At 40.8% G+C, this 22,201-nt stretch overlaps 1 protein-coding gene across 1 annotated transcript; it reads left to right on the top strand.

Annotated features, from left to right (window-relative positions):
• The first annotated feature begins 14,506 nt into the window (after positions 1-14,506).
• On the top strand, positions 14,507-21,918 carry LOC127414233 (homeobox protein EMX1-like). The gene is made up of 3 exons (XM_051652115.1): positions 14,507-14,849; positions 18,808-18,992; positions 20,907-21,918. Exons 1-3 carry the CDS (start codon positions 14,507-14,509, stop codon positions 21,072-21,074), a joined length of 696 nt encoding a protein of 231 aa, XP_051508075.1. The 3' UTR covers positions 21,075-21,918.
• The last annotated feature ends 283 nt before the right edge of the window (positions 21,919-22,201 follow it).

Below are 22,201 nucleotides of genomic sequence, written 5' to 3'. Positions count from 1 at the left end.
TTGTAATTTGGTCAATTTAAAGACAATGAAGAGTGCATCATACAAACAACAACCTCAGAATGACCACAATAGAGTATTCATATTCAACTGAAGTTCTCTCCCATTATCTTGTACATTTGTGCTCAAAAGTTTGCATACCCTGGCAGAAATTTTGGCACTGATTTTGAAAATATGATGATCGTGCAAAAAAAAAAAAAACTGTCTTTTATTTAAGGATAGTGATCATATGAAGCCATTTATTATCACACAGTTGTTTAGCTCCTTTTTAAATCATAATGATAACAGAAATCACCCAAATGGCCCTGATCAAAAGTTTACATACCCTTGAATGTTTGGCCTTGTTACAGACACACAAGGTGACACACACAGATTTAAATGGCAATTAAAGGTTAATTTCCCACACCTGTGACATTTTAAATTGCAATTAGTGTCTGTGTATAAATAGTTAGTGAGTTTGTTAGCTCTCACGTGGATGCGCTGAGCAGGCTAGATACTGAGCCATGGGGAGCAGAAAAGACCTGTCAAAAGACCTGTGTAATAAGGTAATGGAACTTTATAAAGATGGAAAAGGATATAAAAAGATATCCAAAGCCTTAAATGCCAGTCAGTACTGTTCAATCACTTATTAAGAAGTGGAAAATTCGGGCATCTCTTGATACCAAGCCAAGGTCAGGTAGACTAAGAAAGATTTCAGCCACAGCTGCCAGAAGAATTGTTCGGGATACAAAGAAAAACCCACAGGTAACCTCAGGAGAAATACAGGCTGCTCTGGAAAAAGATGGTGTGGTTGTTTCAAGGAGCACAATACGACGATACTTGAACAAAAATGAGCTGCATGGTCGAGTTGCCAGAAAGAAGCCTTTACTGCACCAATGCCACAAAAGCCCGGTTACAATATGCCCGACAACACCTTGACATGCCTTACAGCTTCTGGCACACTGTAATTTGGAGTGACGAGACCAAAATAGAGCTTTATGGTCACAACCATAAGCGCTATGTTTGGAGAGGGGTCAACAAGGCCTATAGTGAAAAGAATACCATCCCCACTGTGAAGCATGGTGGTGGCTCACTGATGTTTTGGGGGGGTTGTGAGCTCTAAAGTCACGGGGAATCTTGTGAAAATTGATGGCAAGATGAATGCAGCATGTTATCAGAAAATACTGGCAGACAAATCTGCATTCTTCTGCATGAAAGCTGCGCATGAGACGCTCTTGGACTTTCCAGCATGACAATGACCCTAAGCACAAGGCCAAGCTGACCCTCCAGTGGTTACAGCAGAAAAAGGTGAAGGTTCTGGAGTGGCCATCACAGTCTCCTGACCTTAATATCATTGAGCCACTCTGGGGAGATCTCAAACATGCGGTTCATGCAAGACGACCAAAGACTTTGCATGACCTGGAGGCATTTTGCCAAGATGAATGGGCAGCTATACCACCTGCAAGAATTTGGGGCCTCAGACAACTATTACAAAAGACTGCACGCTGTCATTGATGCTAAAGGGGACAATACACAGTATTAAGAACTAAGGGTATGCAGACTTTTGAACAGGGGTCATTTCATTTTTTTCTTTGTTGCCATGTTTTGTTTTATGATTGTGCCATTCTGTTATGCAGACACAGGCACTAGTTAATATGCTGTGTTTCTTTGACTCTTTTGAACCACAGACTAATGCTTATCAGAATAGCATGAGATACCATCATACTTTGCGTTGCTCTGACTTCCTTTCCACCTGCATGTTCTTGCATATGCTCAAATCCTTTTGCCACCAAAGAGGAAATATGCAGATATTTTTATTTTTGATCCTCCAGCTAAAACCCAGAATGGTTTTGCCAGTTACAGACAACAGGCATAAGTCTGCTTTAATAATTATATATAAACAATGATAATTAACAGTGGACTATTTTTTTCCCATATAGGAACCAGCAAGCAAATGTGTACCCCAGTGTAAGGTAAGACGTGAGCAATGTTGAATTTACTGCATACTTGCACTGTCAGTTAGGTGATGTGTATCCTTTATTGATTTTTAGTATCTTTATGCTTTATTTAGCTTAATGTAGCTTACTGTATTATTAAATACTAGAGTATAGTACTAACACCACAATATTGTTTTTCTTCATTTTATAGAACATCACTGTGTATCCCTGCATTGAAACTGGCTTGGAGGAGCTTGGGTTCATCTGTAACAATACACTCAAAAACCATAAAGAAACCAAATCAAATCAAATCACTTCATTGTCACACAGCCATATACACAAGTGCAATGGTGTGTGAAATTCTTGGGTGCAGTTCCGATCAACACAGCAGTCGTGACAGTGATGAGACAGTACCAATTTACAATAACATCAAATTAACACAGCACAATTTAAACATCTGATATACACATAATTACACTCAACAATATACAAATAATAACATACACTGTACAGTATACAATACGCACTATATAGATACACATTATTCAATAAAAATAAAAAATAAAAATATTTTAAAAAAGTGTATATATATAGTATATATAGAATGTACAGAATTGTACTGTATTGACATTCAGGCTGTCGGTTGATAGTTGTTAAGAGAATATAATATAATAATAATAATATAATTTATGACAGTCTGGTGTGAGATATAAGAGTAAGGGTTATAAAGTGCAGTGCTGATGAATTTTGACCGTGGGAGATCAAGAGATCAGAAGTCTGATTGCTTGGGGGAAGAAGCTGTCATGGAGTCGGCTGGTGCGGGTCCTGATGCTGCGATACCGCCTGCCTGAAGGTAGCAGTGAGAACAGACCATGGCTCGGGTGGCTGGAGTCTCTGATGATCCTCCGAGCTTTTTTCACACTCCACCTTGTATATATTTCCTGGAGGGAGGGAAGCTCACCTCCGATGATGTGTCTGGCAGTTCGCACCACCCTTTGCAGTGCTTTGCGGTTGTGGGCTGTGCTATTGCCGTACCAGGCAGAGATGCAGCCAGTCAGGATGCTCTCTACAGTGCTGGTGTAGAACCGTGTGAGGATGTGGCGGTTCATTCCAAACTTCCTCAGCCGTCTCAGGAAGGAGAGGCGCTGATGAGCCTTCTTCACAACGACTTCAGTGTGGATGGACCATGTGAGTTCCTCAGTGATGTGGACACCCAGGAACTTGAAGCTGCTGACTCTCTCCACTGGTGCTCCATTGATGGTGATGGGACTGTGTTCTCTGTCTTTTCTTCTGAAGTCCACCACAAGCTCCTTTGTCTTACTGACATTGAGGGAGAGGTTGTGCTCCTGACACCAGTGTGTCAGAGTGTGCACCTCCTCTCTGTAGGCTGTTTCATCATTGTCAGTTATCAGACCTACCACCGTCGTGTCATCAGCAAACTTAATGATGGCATTGGAGCTATGTGTTGCCACACAGTCATGTGTGTACAAGGAATACAGTCGTGGGCTGAGAACACAGCCCTGTGGGGCTCCAGTGTTGAGGGTCAGTGATGAGGAGATGTTGCTGCCTATTCTAACCACCTGGCGTCTGCTTGACAGGGAGTCCAGGATCCAGCTGCACAGCGAGCTGTTTAAGCCCAGAGCCCGGAGTTTCTCATCAAGCTTGGAGGGCACTATGGTGTTGAATGCTGAGCTGTAGTCTACAAACAGCATTCTCACATAAGTGTTCTTTTTTTCCAGGTGGGAGAGAGCAGTGTGTATTGTGGATGCAATGGCATCATCAGTGGAGCGGTTGTTGCAGTAAGCAAACTGCAACGGGTCAAGAGAGAGAGGCAGCACAGAGCAGATGTAATCTCTGATTAGTCTCTCAAAGCATTTGCTGATGATGGGGGTCAGAGCAACAGGACGCCAGTCATTTAAGCAAGTTATTTTGATTGTTTTGGAACAGGCACAATGGTGGATGTTTTAAAGCATGTGGGGACTACAGACAAAGAGAGGGAAAGGTTGAAAATGTCCGTAAAAACACCAGCCAGCTGGTTTGCGCACACTCTGATGACGCGGCCCGGAATGCCGTCTGGGCCCGCAGCTTTGCGGATATTCACCCGTCGGAAGGATCGGGTTACATCCGCTACAGAGACGGAGAGTGAACTAACCTCTGTAGCTTCAGCCGCGAGAGCTCTCTCCACGAGGGCGGTGTTATTTCCTTCAAAACGAGCATAAAAAGTATTTAGCTCATCCGGGAGAGAGGCAGCGGTGTTCATGGCGGAGTTTTTATTCCCTTTAAAGTCCGTGATGATGTTAATTCCCTGCCACATACTTCTAGAGTTGGTAGTGTTAAACTGTCCTTCAATCTTGCTCCTGTATTGGCGTTTTGCGATTCTGATAGTTTTTCGGTGGGCATAACTGGCTTGTTTATGCTCCTTGGCGTTCCCGGAATTAAAAGCGGAGGTCCGCACATTAAGTGCCGCGCGAACATCGTTAGTTATCCATGGTTTCTGATTCGGATAGATCCGTACTGTTCTGGTCGGAACCACGCCCTCCACGCACTTTTTGATGAAACACATTACGCTATCAGCGTAAAGCTCGATGTCGTCATCAGAGGCGGACCGGAACATCTCCCAGTCCGTGTGATCAAAACAGTCTTGTAGCATGGAATCTGATTGGTCCAACCAGCACTGGATCGTTCTGAGGGTGGGTGCTTCCTGTTTCAGTTTCTGCCTGTAAGCGGGCAGAAGCAGAATGGAAGAGTGGTCCGATTTGCCAAATGGTGGGCGGGCATTTGTAGCCATCCCGGAAGGGAGAGTAGCAATGGTCCAAAACCCGGTCCCCTCGTGTGTTGAAACTAATGTGATGGTGGTATTTTGGTGCGACTGATTTGAAACTGGCTTTATTAAAGTCCCCAGTTACAATGAACGCGGCCTCGGGGTGCTCTGTTTCCTGCTCACTTATACTCCCATACAGTTCCTTGAGTGCCCGGTCTGTGTTGGCTTGTGGCGGGATGTACACAGCTGTGATAATGACCGCTGTGAATTCCATCGGTAGCCAGAATGGTTGACACAGAAGCATAAGAAATTCCAGATCAGGAGAGCAGAAAGACTCGATAGAATGTACATTCCTCTGATCACACCAGGATTTGTTGATCATAAAACATTCACCACCTCCTCTGCTTTTACCTGAGAGGTCTTTCGCTCTGTCTGCTTGGTGCACAGAGAACCCCGCGGGTTCAATGGCTGAGTCTGGAATCTCCGCAGACATCCAAGTTTCCGTAAGGCAGATAATGCAGCAGTCCCTCGTATCTCGTTGGAAAGAGATCGCGCTTTCAGCTCGCAGAGCTTGTTATCCAGAGACTGAACATTTGCCAGTAGAATAGTGGGTAGCGGGGGTCGATTTGCGCGGCGTCTTACTCTGATGAGAACCTGTATTGTTCTCAAGAGAATACGGGTAATTATTGCCTTAAATTACATGACTATGAGCTGCATAACTGCCAGAAACAGCAAGTAAATAAGGACAGCCACTTATGAATTAAATCGGCTCACTTAAATGAATAATGCTCAAGGATTACCAATAAAATGTGAATTTTTTGCACTTTGTGTAAACTCATCTGAACTGAAACAATCTAAGAGAAAAAAATTGCACAAAACATCTTTCTTGTAAGGTTAAAATGTTAATCCAAATATTCACATGTATCATATGATTTACACCAATAATGGTGAAAAATACATGCATACTATTTTGTTTAAAGGCAAATTAGAATTGTTGGAACTTTACTCATTCAGAAAGTCTAAGGTGTATCCATTTCTTTTGTTTATCAGGTACTGTTGCAAAACAACGAAAAGAAAAACTGGCCCTGGCAGACATCATTATCTGCTAAACGCTTTCTGGAGTACATTTGACAGATGTTTGAAAGATCAAATGCAGAAATTTCTGGTTGATATTTATATATTATTTTATTTATAACATTACTATATTTGTTCATGTATTTATTAATAGTTTGTTGTCATGAATATTTCTGTTAAATATAGAGATCATCCAATAAAGTCAAATTCCAAATTTTTGCAAATGGATTGTAAAATGTTATAATAAATAGAACAGAATTAACAAATTATTAATTTATTAATACTTTGGATTAAATATTGCTTACAAATATTTCTGTATATTTTGCATTACACAGTTTCCACAAAACATTTCTTAGTGTCAAGTTAATAATAAGAAGAAGAGGTTTATTATATATAGCGCCTTTCTACAAACTTAGGGACACTTTAGAAATCCATTACAGAACACAAAAACACAGCAGGTCAAAAAAAAAAAAATATATACATATTACAAATCAGAGTAACAGTGTAAAGAGTTGTGTTCTGAGCTGAGTTTTGAATTCGTATAAGGTGGTATGGTCACAGATGGATTGTGGAAGGGAGTTCCACAATGTTGGAGCAGTAACACTGAAAGCCCACACAGTGATGTGAACTTGTAACATGGAGTAATCAGTAAACCAGAGTCAGAAGACCTGAGTGAGTGGGCAAGGGAGTAGGGTTAAAGGAGATCAGTGATGTACAGAGGGGCAAGACCGTGCAAAGCTTTGAATGTGATTAGTAGTATTTATTTTATTGAATGTGGAAAGAGACAGGCAGCCAGTGCAGTCTATGGAGAATGGGAGTGATATGAGATGATTTCTTAGAAAAGGTGAGTATCCTAGCTGCAGAATTCTGTATGTATTGCAGTCGATTTAGTGTTTTGAAGGGGAGACTAGAAAAAAAGGCCTTTGCAGTAATTAATGAAGGGATATGTAACATTTGTTGCTGGCACTGGCAATGATGAAGTGAAGAACCCAAGTGCAAATTTATTAACAAAAGTGAAATCCAAAAACCCTAACTACAAACTTAAACTTGACAACACAACCAAAGTTACATTCAATAATACATGACAATGGACCATGGAAAACATGAGGGTTAAATACATGACATGGGAGAACACATGACAAAGATAACCAATAAACACAAAGAACTCTAAACAAGATAAGACAATCAACCAAAGAAAACAAGACACATGAACATAGAGGGAAACATGAAATCACATGACAAGGGAACCACAAGACATGAAACAGGAACTAGAAATTTCAAAATAAAAAAAGGCATGAAAAACATTAACCAACACATAAAACATGGCATAAACTCAAAGTTCTGTAGGGAGCTGGTGGGGGGGCACGTGGAGCATGGGACCAGGGTAATGTCTGTGGAAAGAGGAGCCGTGAGAGACTTGAAGGGTGACACCATGGAACTTGGTGCCCGGAGAGTAGCCGATGACTCGAAGGACCATGGTGGAGCCGGAGGTTCAGTGAACCGAGGTAGCGCCCAAGGCTCGGAGGACAGAGGCGGAGCCAGTGGAACTGAGGACCAAGGCGGAGCCGTAGGGAAGGAGGTCCCCGGTGGAGCTGCTGGAACAGACTCGGGCGTGGCTGTGACATGGCATGGAGCATGCTGAGACGTTGCTGTGAGCAGGCTGAGGATCTGGGGCAAAAGATGGCGCTGGCTCGGCGGCCATGTCGTGGAACTCTGGCTCGGTATCCGACTCCCCCACAGTGAACGTGGAACCAATGACAAAGATAACCAATAAACACAAAGAACTCTAAACAAGACAAAGACAAATCAACCAATGAAATCAAGACACATGAACATGGAGGGAAACATGAAATCACATGACAAGGGAACCACATGACATGAAACAGGAACTAGAAAAGACACGAAACAAAATACACATGACAGAGTGTCAGCATCACTGATATTGAGGATTGGGCAAATTCTAGCAATGTTGTCATGTACTATAGGTGAAAGAAAGTGGATTTGGTAATAAAGTTTAATATTAAAAGATAGATACAAAAGATATTATTCTTATTCTTTCTATAGAAAAAAAAAGAGCAGTCTTAAGAGTTGAGGTTAGTTGGAAAGGTTGGTTGCAGTCAGTGTGAGGCAATGAAATGTTAACTGTACTGTAAATGACAACAGGTCATTGACTGTTCTTCTGTACTTCAATGCACAACAAAGATAGAAATGTATTAGATACTTGGGTCTAAATTGTCCAAACAGCTCATCTGTGAAGTTTAATGCACAATATGGCCAACATGAACCTTTGCTCCACCTTGTCACCAGTCAAATGCCAGAGGGTGGAGAGTAGATAAAGCAAGCAACATGGCATGTCAAAAAGGTAGGAAAAAAAAAAAAAAACCTCCCACAATTTGATTTTTTTTTTAATTGTTTTGATGTAACCAAATTTCTAAAGGAATAAAAAAAAATATTATTGCAATAACCTCAAAGAATCTCATCTTTTTTTTTAAAAAAAAAGGACTGGTCAGTAGTTTTACTTTTCTCATTGTGGTTTACAATCCAGTAGCGGATTTAGACATGGGCGACATATTGCGGGGGCGGCGGCACGTGGCACTCACACAGACCATATTTGATGAGCTATTTTCTCATAATTGTGAAGAACTCAGAAAAACTTGTCTAATGTTAAGACCCATTTTTCACCACATGAGGGCAGCAGTGCACAGCAGGACAGCCATTGTTTGAGGAAACAGATACTGGAGCCAGCTGAGGCTTATTTAAAACGATCATTTGGAAGCAATGTGGTCAGATTTGAGATATTCAGTAGCTGAGGCTATTTTGAATCAGTCAAAACTGTTTTTGTTTTTAATGCAACATACATGTCAACTGCTGGCATCAAGAATGTCTAATTTCACAGTCTCTCCCAAAACTGTAAATTGCAACACTAGTTTGGGTTATTTGTAATATATTGGTGGCAGTTGTATAATAGTGGAAAGAAATCATCATAAATGGAATCCATCAAAATTTCAAAAGGTTAAATTTGTCACTATTGCATATAGTGACAAATTTAACCTTTGAAATATTTTGATGGATTCCATTTATGATTTCATTCAACACTAATGTAAATGTTATCTGTGCGAATCAATTTAATTTACAAATTTCTCATCTCACAAACACACACAGAGAGAGAGAGAGAGAGAGCAAGAACATTTTAAATATTTTAATTTGAAAATTATCCAGTTCTTAATTTTATTTCATGTACTGTATGCAGGGACAGACTAGCCATCGGGAGAACCGGGACTTTTCCAGATGGGCCGGCCGCGAAACGGGGCCAAATGTGCCACGATAAGCTGAAATGGGCCATCGCATTATGAAGAACAGGCCACAAAACGGCACCGCGATACGCCGAATGGGGCAGTGATATGCAGAAAAAGGACAGCGTCTGGGGGTCTGTTTCTATGTAAAATCCTGGGCTGATTTCTCTTCCCAGTCCACCCCTGACTGTATATGTGCATATTGTCACGGTCCTGTCAGTCTGCGTTTTTGTCTGAAAGGACCATTACATCATCGTTGTCTGTCTTTGTGTGCGCTAGCGGCTTCGGTTGTTTTCCCTGCCATGCACTCTTCGGTTCATCTTGTTTCATGTCGGGAGCATTGTGTCTGGATCCTGACTTCCTGTCTGGTTTGGTTTCGGTCTGTGTCGGGATCAGGACACTCGTGCTCCATGTCTGTCTGTTACTGATGTGGGTGCATCGCGCTTATGTCATCTTGGCAGCATGCACTCGTGTCAATAGTTTGTCTGGATCTCACAAACGTGCGTGACGTCACCGCATACGCTCACATTGCACGCCCATGTCGCGAGCTGTCTTCATGTTGTGCTGGGTTTCGGTCACTTCGGTCTAAAGTGTTCAGTGTGTGTGGCTGAACTCTCGCACAGGTGTCCCGTCTTGTTTTTGTCACCTGTTGCGTGCATCGTGTGGCTTTCGTTTAGTGCGAGAATGCGTGGCATTGCTTTGTTTGGCGTTGCTACGCATTCTCTCGTCTTGTTTGTCGGTTGGCACGTATAGTGCCATTCAGAAGTTCTGTTGTCTTGTGAGAGCACGTGGTTTTGTTTTGTTTCTGTATCACCCTGGTCTCTCTGTCTTATTTCATACACGCCTCCTTGCTAGCTTATCATTAGTTAATTTGCTTCATCTGTCCCTTGTTCACCCGTTTGATTTCTCTCCCTATTGTAGTCTCCTCATGTTTGGTGTCCAGTGCCAGCTCATCTTGTATCCAGTCATGTTTTCCAGTTGATCCAGTGGGTTTATTTCGGTCAGTCAGTCAGTCAGTCAGTCTAGCTTTCTGTTAATCCCTAACCAGTCCCATCAGCCCTGTTCCCCGCTGCCTTCTGCCCCAGCCCTGGATTATATTTTCTTTGTTTTTTCCCCTTCGGGGTAGTTTATGTTTATTGTTTTTCACCCTTGTGGGAGTTTTATGTTGGATTTTTGTGTTTTATTTTGTATTAAATAAAACTTTATTTTTCACTCTGCGTTTGGGTCCCGAGGCTCTCTGCACATCTTGACGGTACGATCTGGCCAAGATGGACCCAGTGGAGTTGGCCCAAGATGGAGTTTTTTTTCCCCCCCAACAGATCGCCAGTGCGCAGCGCTGATTAAGCAGCTTTACAGGCTACTGCAGGATGATAAGTCTGTAGGGGAGAATGCCCTTGAATTTTTATCATTTGTCCTCGAGTCTGGGATACAATCAGACCTGTCTAATTGATCTCTTTGGACAGGTCTGAATGAGCCCATTAGATCCATTGTCCCAGAATGGGGTGAGGATGCAGAATTTCCCCGAGGCAGTCAGGCTTGCCCTTAAATGGGAGGAGAACATCACGGCCTGTGCCTCAGGGGACTTCCAATCCTCATCCCAACCTGAGGATGAGGGCACCCTCCACATGGAGGTGGATGCCTCGGCCGAGCCCACTGCTGCTGACCGCCAGGAGGCGGAGGCTGCTGCAGCAGCAGTACTTCCCTCCGCCTGGAAGAGGATGGCACCCACTCCTTGTTCCCCTGCCTCTGTCAGCACCCATGGCCACAGAGGCCGCTCCCCTGTCAGCGCCCACACCTGCCACGGCCAACGAGCCAGCGCCCACGCCTGCCACAGTCAACGAGCCAGTTCCTGAAGCCTCGTTCGACCCAGAGCCAGTGTCTGAAGGCTCAGCTGTCCCAGTGCCAGTCGCTGCCTGCGCTCCCGGCCACGGAGGCCGTTCCCCAGTCGCTGCCTGTGCCCACGACCACTGAGGTTGTTCCCCTGTCATTGCCTGTGCTCACAGCCACGAAGGCTGAGGCATGTCTTCCAAAATCTTTGCATTCTCATGTTCTGTATATCACATAAGGGCTGCATGTTTGTGTGAACTTGTTTGTTGTGTGATTAAAGAGAATATTTAGAGTTTTAGATGTACTTTGAGAGTGTGAAATATTTAGGGGATCCGAGATAGAAAGTTTATGCTACCCTTTGGGAAAGGTGTGTCTCACATCCAATGCCGCAAACCCCCCGCCCCCTCTCGCTCAGCATGGTAGTTTTTAATTCTGTGTTTGTGCAGATGGCTGGTTGCCCCATTAGCATTCATTACAGATTTCTTGAGCTCTTAATTATGGAACAAGAGAGAAGAGTGGCAGACAGAAATACTGAGAAGTCTCTCTCCCAGTTTCTTAATTTCACCTTCAGGTCCCTGTATGGCACGGAGGACATCCATGAAGGTGTTTTCAGACTGTCTGTATGGAAGAATATGTACCATATTCTTGCTGTGCATGGGGAATGAGATTCAGATATATATATATATATATATATATATCTGAAAGTGTCATTAGTGTGATAAAGTGCTAATTATGATCCACTGCTCTTTTTGTGTAAATGCCAGCTCTATATGGTCAGAGCACTACCTGAAAAGCATATTTAGGACGCTAACATTGAGAACTTTTCTGATGGGCCATATCAGTAAAAATGTCTTAAAGTCTTATCAACTTCTAACTCGTGCCAGGTATTGCACAGCTTGAGCATGTTAAAAGAAACAAGTAAACTTGAGTAGGCTATAATTATTATGAACAGGTTCATTAAAATGTTGTTGTGGATGCTGTTACCTTAATTTGAAATGCTGTAAGTATTACTTGCTTTTACTAGCTTTTTGCAAGTCTTACACTCATTTGTTTTTCAGGTTCTTCCAGTAGATGGTAGGTATATAACTGCTATAATAAGCAGCAGAAGTAAAAAAAATTAAATAAAAAAAACTGTTCATAACAATAGCCTACTCAAGTGTTAGTTTGCTTGTTATTTTTGGTCAAGCTGTGCAATTCCTGCTAAGAGTAAGAACAATTTTAATCAAGGCACTTGCTGCAGTGCTAGTTTTATTTTACTGATATATTTATTATTTGTAATCCATTTTCGAATAGTGTTAAGCGTTGAGTTTGGGTTCAGAGCACATACAGAATTATTGATGTGATGTCTTTATTATAGTGTGCATGAAAACTACAGTGTAATTTCCATCACATCACAAGTTCGGTATTTCGTGGTGCATGACGTGATGGAAATGTGATTAAGGTTTTTGAAATAAAATGGTCAGTTCCTTTGTATTGATGAGGCTAATTTCGTAGGTTACATTTATGTATCCAAAATACACACAATTAAATAATATTGTCACATGATATGGCAAAATTACTGCTTGATTGGAAATGCCCTATAAAATATTCTTCTCGAAAGTTACACTTACATTGATTTTTCTTCAAACTTCACTTATCAAACATGCTCAAAATATATTGGGGGAAAATTGATGTGGCGGAAATGACGCCACAACTGTGGGACATTCGTAATAAAAGTGTGTGTAATATATATATATATTACATAACTTACATTATTTCACACAATCAATATTTGTTTATATTTATTTCATTCTTTGTTTAGATTATCGTAGTTTTAAAAATGCTAAAATGTTTATAGTAGATTTTTGCAGTTTAATATTTGATGCTTTAATAAAAATCAATCAATGGGATGTCAAATTGCCCGAAGTTGAATAGGCTATTTGGTATTGGGAATTCGCAAGACTTGCTACGGATAATTCAAGCAATTTATTTATTATGATCAAAACACAACTGCTAATGAGTTCATGATTTTTACTAACGAGACGAGATTGTTTCTAGTGTAAACAGATTCATATTAAGCACTGACATCGAATTCACGGTCTTTTCAACATGTTGTTCTGCCAGCCAATGCCCAATTACAATGATTTCCTAATGCGCACTGGAGTTAACGACCCTGTCAAACATTTAGCCTATAATCATTACCTTTAAAAGCACAACATGAAACGCTCGCTGAATATCCCCTCAAGATACTGCATATATCAGCCTGTAAATTAATAGCGAGGTAGAAGTTCGTGAACTTACCTATACAGTTGAAAGCCTGCTTCGGAAAGCTTGCACACGAAACTCTTATCAAACTCTGAGACCAAACATTTTCAATAATTTACCCGCTCAGTCGTGTAACATGCCAAACCTCGAAATGCCGTCTTATAGGTGTGCTGACCGGGTATGATCGGAAACAGGTGCGGGGGGCTTGGCCTGCCATGAGATGTTATCGATGCCCAATTCTGGAAACTACACAGTGACAAAGTTAATACTTGACTGCATAAACGGGTCAACGGCTTCACATTATAATCGACTGGCTCTAGTTAGGCTACACGATGACTTATTGCTTGTTTAGACAACAGAGGGACGACTTGGTGATTTGAGTTCTGTGAAAAAATTAAAATGTTTATTGTTATTAATTAGTAGGCTATTAGTCTTAATAGTTGTAGTAGAAATTATGAAAATGATGAAGTCAGTATGGAAAGATGGAAAGTGGAAATAACCAATGCAACCTATATTGCAGGTAGAAAACAAACCAATGCGCAAATGCCAATTGAGTGATTAGCAGTTCCACGCCTCGTGGCTTTGTACGCATTGCCAACATCATAATCGTTTCAAAATTATTACAATAAGCCTATGTAGTTCATCGGCCAATTAATTTCTGTGTTTGGCCGATTGAAAGAGAAATCACATTGTTAGATGTTTATTGTCATTCGAAGCTGCATTAAGTCTCATTAAGAGAGCAGCAAAACATTGCCGCTTTAAGCTATAGCGTACAATTGCTCTCTATCTTCGCTTTATTTGAAGAGTAGCCATGATATTCAAAGAAGTTGAAGAAAACTTTAAAGCAAATCTTTATGATATAGCCTAGTCTAACGGAAGGCTGGAATGACTGTAGGTTATATTAATGCAGACTAATAAGGGTTTATGTACTGGAAGTGTGGCAAGGAAATTGTTTTTGATTATTCATCGTGTATGAACTGACCTGTTGAGAGCAGCACTATTGAAGTGAATGATCAAACTAATGGAGTTCATTATCTGACCCAAATGAATTTAGGATCCGCCCACCGCCGCGCTATGTGCGCCAAGGGCTTTCGTCCAATGAGTGCAAGTCTAAAAAAACTACACTGTGGCGTCCCTCAAATCCAAATCGATGAGTCTCGAGCCTCTATTCTCACTTTTCCTTTTATGATTTATGGACACGCGAGCGGACCGATGGATTGCAATTTAATTGGTTAAAGTAGGGGAATCTTAGCTTTAGGTGTTTCACGTTTAGCTTTTTTCTGACTTTAGTAGCTACAATGTCTCCCTAGACAACGCTGCTGTGCTGACAGAGGTCACTATAGGAGGTTAAATTGTTCCTAATCTGCGGGACTGTACCGGTACCGTCACGGACGATGTTCTCATCAACGGGAAAGCGCTGTTTTACCATTGAGTCTTTAGTGGCGAAGGAAAGCCCTTTGACACCAGAAGACCATATTCGCCCCACCGCCCTAAGCTACGCAGCCCCTGCTGACAGTTTTCTGACCGGTTATCAAAGCCCCGCGGGCCGCGCGCTCTACCCGAACCCCGAATTGGTGTTTTCGGAGACTGTGAACCAGGCACCTCTGAGCATGCACGCACACCAGCTTGGCAACACACACCTGCAGCACCCACACTTCTTTGGCACGCAACATCGTGAACCACTGAATTTCTACCCATGGGTCCTACAGAACAGATTTTTTGGACATCGGTTTCAAGGTAAGTTTAAAGATATCCCAGCAGCTAACTCTATATTTTTATTTCTTATAATCAAAAATAAATATTTTATAGCCTGTAGAGGCTATGCAAATTGTTACAAGTACCCTATACACGTTCAGTGTTGCATAAAAGTGCGATGCCTGTGCATGTATGGCCCGGGTCGTTGAAGTGATCATGTGCCTCTGAATCTATCTTTAAATATTCTCCAGAACAGAAATGCTTGCCTGCGGCTAGGCTGCTTCCCACTGTAGAGCGGTATAACATTGCGATCAAACGCCGGATAAACTGCAGATGAAAATCACAAATTCTGCTCGAGCATACACCGATCAGCCATTAAAACCACCTGCCTAATATCATGTAGGTCCCCCTCCTGCCGCCAAAAAAACTCTGACCCGTCGAGGCATGGACTCCACAAGACCTCTGAAGGTGTCCTTTGGTATCTGGCACCAAGAGTAGATCCTTCAAGTCCTGTAAGTTGCGAGGTGGGACCTCCATGGATCGGATTTATTGGTCCAGCACATCCCATAGATGCTCAATCGGACTGAGATCTGGGGAATTTGGAATCCAAGTCAATACCTTGAACTCTTTGTCATGTTCCTCAAACCATTCCTGAACAATTTTTGCAGTGTGGCAGGGCGCATTATCCTGCTGAAAGAGGCCACTGCCATCAGGGAATACCGTTGCCATGAAGAGGTGTACATGGTCTGCAACAATCTTTAGGTAGGTGGTACGTGTCAAAGTAACATCCACATGAATGCCAGCACCCAAGGTTTCCCAGCAGAACATTGCCCAGAGCATCACACTGCCTCCGCTGGCCTGCCTTCTTCCCATAGTGCATCCTGCTGCCATCTAAACGACGGTAATCTTCCCCAGGTAAACGACGCACCCGGCCGTCCACATGATCTAAAAGAAAACGTGATTCATCAGATCAGGCCACCTTCTCCTGCTCCATGGTCCAGTTTTGACACTCACGTGCCCATTGTAGGCGCTCTCGGCGGTGGACGGGGGTCAGCATGGGCACTCTGACCGGTCCGCGACTACGCAGCCCCATTCGCAGCAAGCTCATGGCCAGCATTAAGTTTCTCAGCTATTTGTGCTATAGCTCTTCTGTGGGATCAGATCAGACAGGCTAGCATTCGCTCCCCACGTGCATCAGTGAGCCTTGGGCGCCCATGACCCCGTCACCGGTTCACCACTTGTCCTTTCTTGGACCACTTTTGGTAGGTACTAACCACTGCATACTGGAAACACCCCACAAGACCTGCCTTTTTGGAGATGCTCTGACCCAGTTGTCTAGCCATCACAATTTTGCCCTTGTCAAAGTCACTCAGATCCCTACACTTGCCCATTTTTCCTGCTTCCAACACATGCAATTCAAGAACTGACTGTTCACTTGCTGCCTAATATATCCCACCCCTTGACAAGTGCCATTGTAACGAGATAATCGATATTCTCTTCACCTGTCAGTGATTTTAATGTCGCGACTGATCAGTGTATGCCCTAAGGCTACTTAAACAACAACTAGTTAGACTATAGGCTGTCCAAGCATTAAAGCACAATGTCATGCCTCCCAAAAAGAATGCATTTTGTTATTTTACGAGCACTGAAGGACAGTTCTGATAACAGTTATTGCTTGATCTTATTTTTTTTTTCCCCGACCGTATGCTGCCTACTTCAAAATAGGTTTAAAAATACTTTTAAAATTAAGTTCTTTCAGAATACCATAGCATTATGTTACCTCTAATTTTGCGAGTGTCCAAGATAACTTACTACTCACACACGTGCAAAGATAGACCCCAGGTATGCTCAAGCACCTGCCCTATAAGTGCCCTTTTTGCAAAAAATTTTTTTTCAAATTGTATATTTTAGTTTGAGGCCAATGGCATCAATTCTCAATTAAAAGCGTGTTGTAATGCTCGACAACTGCATTTGAGTTCTAATTCTGTGGGACCGCACAGAGAGACCCTGCCCCTCCCTCATTGACTTCCCTTGTCACAGCCACCAGTTAACGCACGCAAATCTAGCACCCTGTGGAGCAGCATCCAAGTCTCCCTGACCTGCCTTCACTGGTGACAGCCAGGTAACAATAGTGTTTGCCCTAAGCTTCGGCATTGTTTGTCACTGTTGTGAAATTAAACCACTATGAAAACATCACAATACAGCCACTAACTTAGGCAATATCCCCTCCGTTAAGCTTAACAACAAGCTAGTCTGGCGTTGTCAATGAAAAACGAGTGAACTCCGGTAGGCTAGCTTCTGTGTCAGGCAACTGAAACAAATAAAGTTCAATCATATTTGGATATCAGAAACTTTAGCCGACCTGCACACCCGTCACAAGAACATATGCAATTATGATTCGTCCACTGTTGACATGCTCATACTGATTAGCAAAAGCTTTAAGATATAGCCTAATAAATGATCGATTCTTACTTCTGTGACACTAAATGTAATGGTAATTGTAGGCAAGCCAACTGACTGTCATTTCAGTACAATAGTCCAGGGCCTTTACAAGCTCATATTTGAAAGTTTAACTGTTCATCTAATTTTAGGAGAATGATCCTGCTCCCTTCACTTCGGTACACAGAACGCACTTAGCCTAATTGTTGCATCTGAACATTGGCCTACTTTATAGTTTGAAGGGTAGACTGGTTGGTTTATTATTTCATTTATTCAGAGAACCGCCTTTTTCAGTTCTGAGTGAAGATTTGTTGATTTTGAATGGTTATTTATTTTACAGACCACTAAAACATGCACAGTGTGGCATTGTTTTCTTTGTTGTTGCCTGTTCTTGTGATAAATGTAGAAATAGTGAATGCTAAAGACCATCGTCTATCTGCGTGAATTGATAATTTTGTAGAATTCTGTTGAGTATTAAACATTTGCAGGAGTGTATGGGTGTTGAAATAATAATAAAAAAATTATTATATTTTCGCTTGAGCTCCTGCCCACCCCAAAATGTCTGTGCACGGCCCTGTTACTGGTTATTTGTGGACCTTTACCTCTTGTAATAAATGAAGGTAGCCTACTCTTTGTCCTACAGTAGCCTACATTATAATTAAATTATTAGTATGGCTTGCCACCCTATAGCAGCCTTATCAGTGTCACAGCAAAGAAAGAGATAATGACAGACGAGAAAGCTGCTCTGATATAGAACTTGTTACATCTCATCATTTTCATAATTTCATTTGTATCCGTCATTTGATGACTTGTCCGATTTTGGCGTTCAATAGGTTGCCTAAAGAGTAAACAAATGTATGAATTGTAATAGAATAAGCTACTATAAAACGTCAGTATATATACGCCAAATAGCCTATTTTTATTTACTAATTGTACAGTATATTGACGACCTTTGATTATTCCCAAGTTATCCACAGTATGTATACATCACAAATTGAAAGATCAATATTACATTCTTACAAAATCATGCCGGTTATACAACGCCTCTGTTAAGCGAAACATTTTTGTTTAAGAACATTTAAAGTTAGAAATAAATAACTAAAATATCGTCAGTCCTTTAGGATTATCCCTGCGTTCAGACGGTAATAGTTTCTTTTGAAACCTCTATAGTTTCACAATTTCAAAAGGTTAAAAAACGGAATGACATTTAAAGATAATACAAACAAATTCTATTTAATTATAAACTTAGAACGCATACAATTTTATTTATTTATTTATTTATTTCAACAATTACATGAAATAATTTAATCATATATGCAGCGTAACTGATGGTCGAATTAAGTTGTCAGCTGTTGAAATAAGAAATAAGCAAAGTTTGAATAGGCTATGCAACTTCAACTTTAAAGTAAGAAGAAGGTGATTCGTCTATATTTGTGGAGTTCTGCCTGCTCTCATGCCGAGTTTATATTCCTATGTTAATTCTTATAACTTGTCAAGACGAATGTTATAATCACATTGACTTTTCTCGACATTATTATTATTTTTATTATTATTATTTCAGGTAACGAAGTCTCACAGGACACGTTGTTACTGCACGGACCTTTCGCGAGGAAGCCAAAACGGATCCGCACCGCGTTCTCGCCCTCTCAGCTGCTGCGCCTGGAGCGAGCCTTCGAGAAGAACCATTATGTTGTCGGAGCAGAGCGGAAACAGCTCGCTAACAGCCTCAGTCTATCTGAGACTCAGGTAAACATTAGTACACCTATGCCATTGCACACAGCAAAGAAAGTTATGTAGCCAATTATTCCCATGCTCACAAAAAAATATATTTAAAAAGCACAATATATATATATATATATATATATATATATATATATATATATATATAACAGACAAAAAGAATAATTAAAATAATGCCAGCAATCGAAATTGAGCAATCCCAAATCGTGAATGAAGGATCAGGCTTAGGACATTATATTTTATTATAAAATGTATAAAACGTGGTATAAAAGGGTTATGATCAAATGTATGATGACCATGAAATATACATTGTGCAATGAGTAGGACGTGAAGGACTATTAGCTATATTAATGAGATATATCTTTATTTTGAATGATTAATGTTGAACTGACAAGCTGTTGACCTAAATCACAATGTAAACAACACTTGGACTGCATGCTTGTTGAATCAAAAAATGTGAAAGTAGCAGCAGCCTATATGTCTGAGTCTGAAAGAACATTGCTGGCTATGTGTCAGATGTTTGCTGTGCTCTATAATTTTGACGTGAGCCACGACGTTTAAAGATTGAGTTGGCCACGCTGCTTAGCTCAGACGCAAAGAAGGAGGAATAAACCCATTCACCAGCGATATAATTATGGCAGCTTGTAATAGTCACAAGGGAGATAGTTTCGACTTTAAACCCGTTACATTTCTAGCTACTGTCATATAGAACAGAATGAATTTCAAATAATTGTGGTTAAATCTTTGCAAGGAGATTTTCCTCAGTGGTCCTTCATATTCTGCCATACATTAATAACGTCATAATGGCTTGAAATGATGCATCGCCTAGTGACACTGTGCTTCTTTCATTTGTAAAATCTGACGTTTATTATGATCGTTGTAGCCTATCTGATTGTTTTTGATTTTTTGGGAGGTTTTATAGTTTAAATGAATGGACCACATCATATAGCACAAACTTAACACAAAATAAACTTTTAAGATAACACATAGGCTTATTAGCCTTGGCTGCATGTTATTTAAAGAGAGATGCAATTTTGGTGAAAGATAAGGATATCCCAGCACTGAGGTGCTCAGACCGCTTCAAAATAATAATAATAATAATAATAATAAGGCTAATAATAAAAGACAACTTTTTCACTTATGGCGTCTTTTTGGCCTTGATTTTAATGCCAATGTGTAAAATGTGAGCCTGCTATGTGTAGCCTATAGACTGCCGTCTTGATATGTGAACAGTTGAGGGGGAAAAGTGTGTTTTTTTTTTTTATTTCTATTTTTTTTATGATAATGATTACGCAAATAAGCTAGCCTATACAATACAGTATAGACTTACTTTATCTTTGGAACATCGGCCAGCATTGCCGTTTTAGGTTTTTGGTAATACGTTTAATAATAACAACGTTCATGAAAATATTTGGCATTTACGGATAAACGCGTTTTATGGAATGTATGGATAAATTAGGAAATTGATCGATGAAAGCGTCTGCTAAATGGTTACATGTAGCCTTAATGTGAACTAAGCAGGTCATCACGGGATAGTCTATCATTTTTATTACGCCTTTAATTCGCAAACTGCTTGTTTGGAATTGTTCTGATGACCAAAACAAATTACACCTAAAGGCATTACAGTAATTAATCATGTTTTCTGAAACTTAAATACATAATAGACATGGGCCGTGCCGCATTATAGGCTAAACGGAATCATTGTTCCCAGTTGAGCCGAGAGTCTTGAATTCCCGTAAATTGTAGGCTATTTCATCTGTCGTTTAAAAATGAGTTTGATTAGAACTCAAATGCGTTTCAACAATGTTGCTTGGCATTCAAATCACTGTGTCGTAGATAGCGCTTGTATTGACAATATAAGCCATGTCAAATGAGATATTTATAGCCTACTCGTTTGAACACTTTTCTGGCTCCCCTAAGGTGAAAGTGTGGTTCCAGAACCGCAGGACCAAGTACAAGCGACAGAAGCTGGAGGAAGAGGGCCCAGAGTGCACACAGATGAGGAAGGGAAACCACCACATTAACCGCTGGAGGATTGCCACCAAACAGACCGGCGCTGAGGACATAGATGTCATGTCGGATGCTTAAAAAAACAACAACCTAATCACTGCCCAAATGAACAATCAAGACCAAGAAAAGCACTATTTAATAGCCATGCTATTTCAGATTATAACCCTAATTGCAGAGGACCTGACCACATGGGTGTGGTAATGTTAAGGATGAGTTAAACTGATTAGCAAGTAATCTACTCCGAGGACTGAACACTTTAGCCATTAAAATACCTCAGCTGGAATGACCCAATGCTTGAGAGATATATCTCCTGAGAGAGTAAGTTAATTTATCCATCTATTAACTCCTTCTCTCTCTTTGATAAGATGTTGTACTTGAAACATTTAATTACTATTGTTTTGTTGTCTTTGCATAGCACCACTTTAAGTTTAACAGACATGAATTTAAGACATGAAGATGAAACTGGTGGCAGTTTTTGTTATTATATATATTTTTAACATTACTAGTCTGTAGCAACTGAAAACTAACTTAAAATAATGCAAGTGATGTGAGGAATAAGTTTCCCAGCCAGTTTTAACATGAGCCATCCTGTACCCAGAGCATAGAGGCAAGTGTGTATGTGTCTGTGTAAATAATGGTCTCTGTATTAAAAGGAGTTTAGGAAAAACAACTGGAGAGTTCGAGTATAACATGGAGAGCGTGTGTGTGAGTGATTTGTATGCTGTCATTCAGTTGGCCTACTGAAAAATACAAGCTGATGTATGCAGGTTTCTCTGTTACAGCTCCTTGATCATTCTTCCAGAATCATAAACTAAGCTGAATGTTTGCCAATTAACATCATTAGCTTATTTGTATAGTGTTCATTCATCTACATTTTCAAGAAAAAAAAAGATAGAAAATGTTCATAATTAATAAAATTGTTTCAGAGACAAGCCTCACCTTATTGTTCACAAAATGAAATGACAAAAATGTTGACTTCCATGATTGCACGTGACAGTTTACCCTTTTAAAATGTTTTCACGCACACACATACTCAGACAAAAGCAAAAGGCTGCTGCAATTCTCCTCTCATCTCAACTCAGCTAACTTCCTGTCAAAAGAAATGGAGGCAGATTGTGTTAAACGAACCTGCAGGTGACCTTTCACCTCAAGATTTGACCCTAAGCCTGCAGTGTAAGCAAGTGTTGTGAGAGTGAAGCACCCAA

The sequence above is a fragment of the Myxocyprinus asiaticus genome, chromosome 23, assembly GCF_019703515.2.
Source record: "Myxocyprinus asiaticus isolate MX2 ecotype Aquarium Trade chromosome 23, UBuf_Myxa_2, whole genome shotgun sequence".
In the NCBI taxonomy this organism is placed as follows: domain Eukaryota; kingdom Metazoa; phylum Chordata; class Actinopteri; order Cypriniformes; family Catostomidae; genus Myxocyprinus; species Myxocyprinus asiaticus.
The sequence above is the reverse complement of the archived record's forward strand: the minus strand, read 5'-3'. Positions and strand labels throughout refer to the sequence as shown.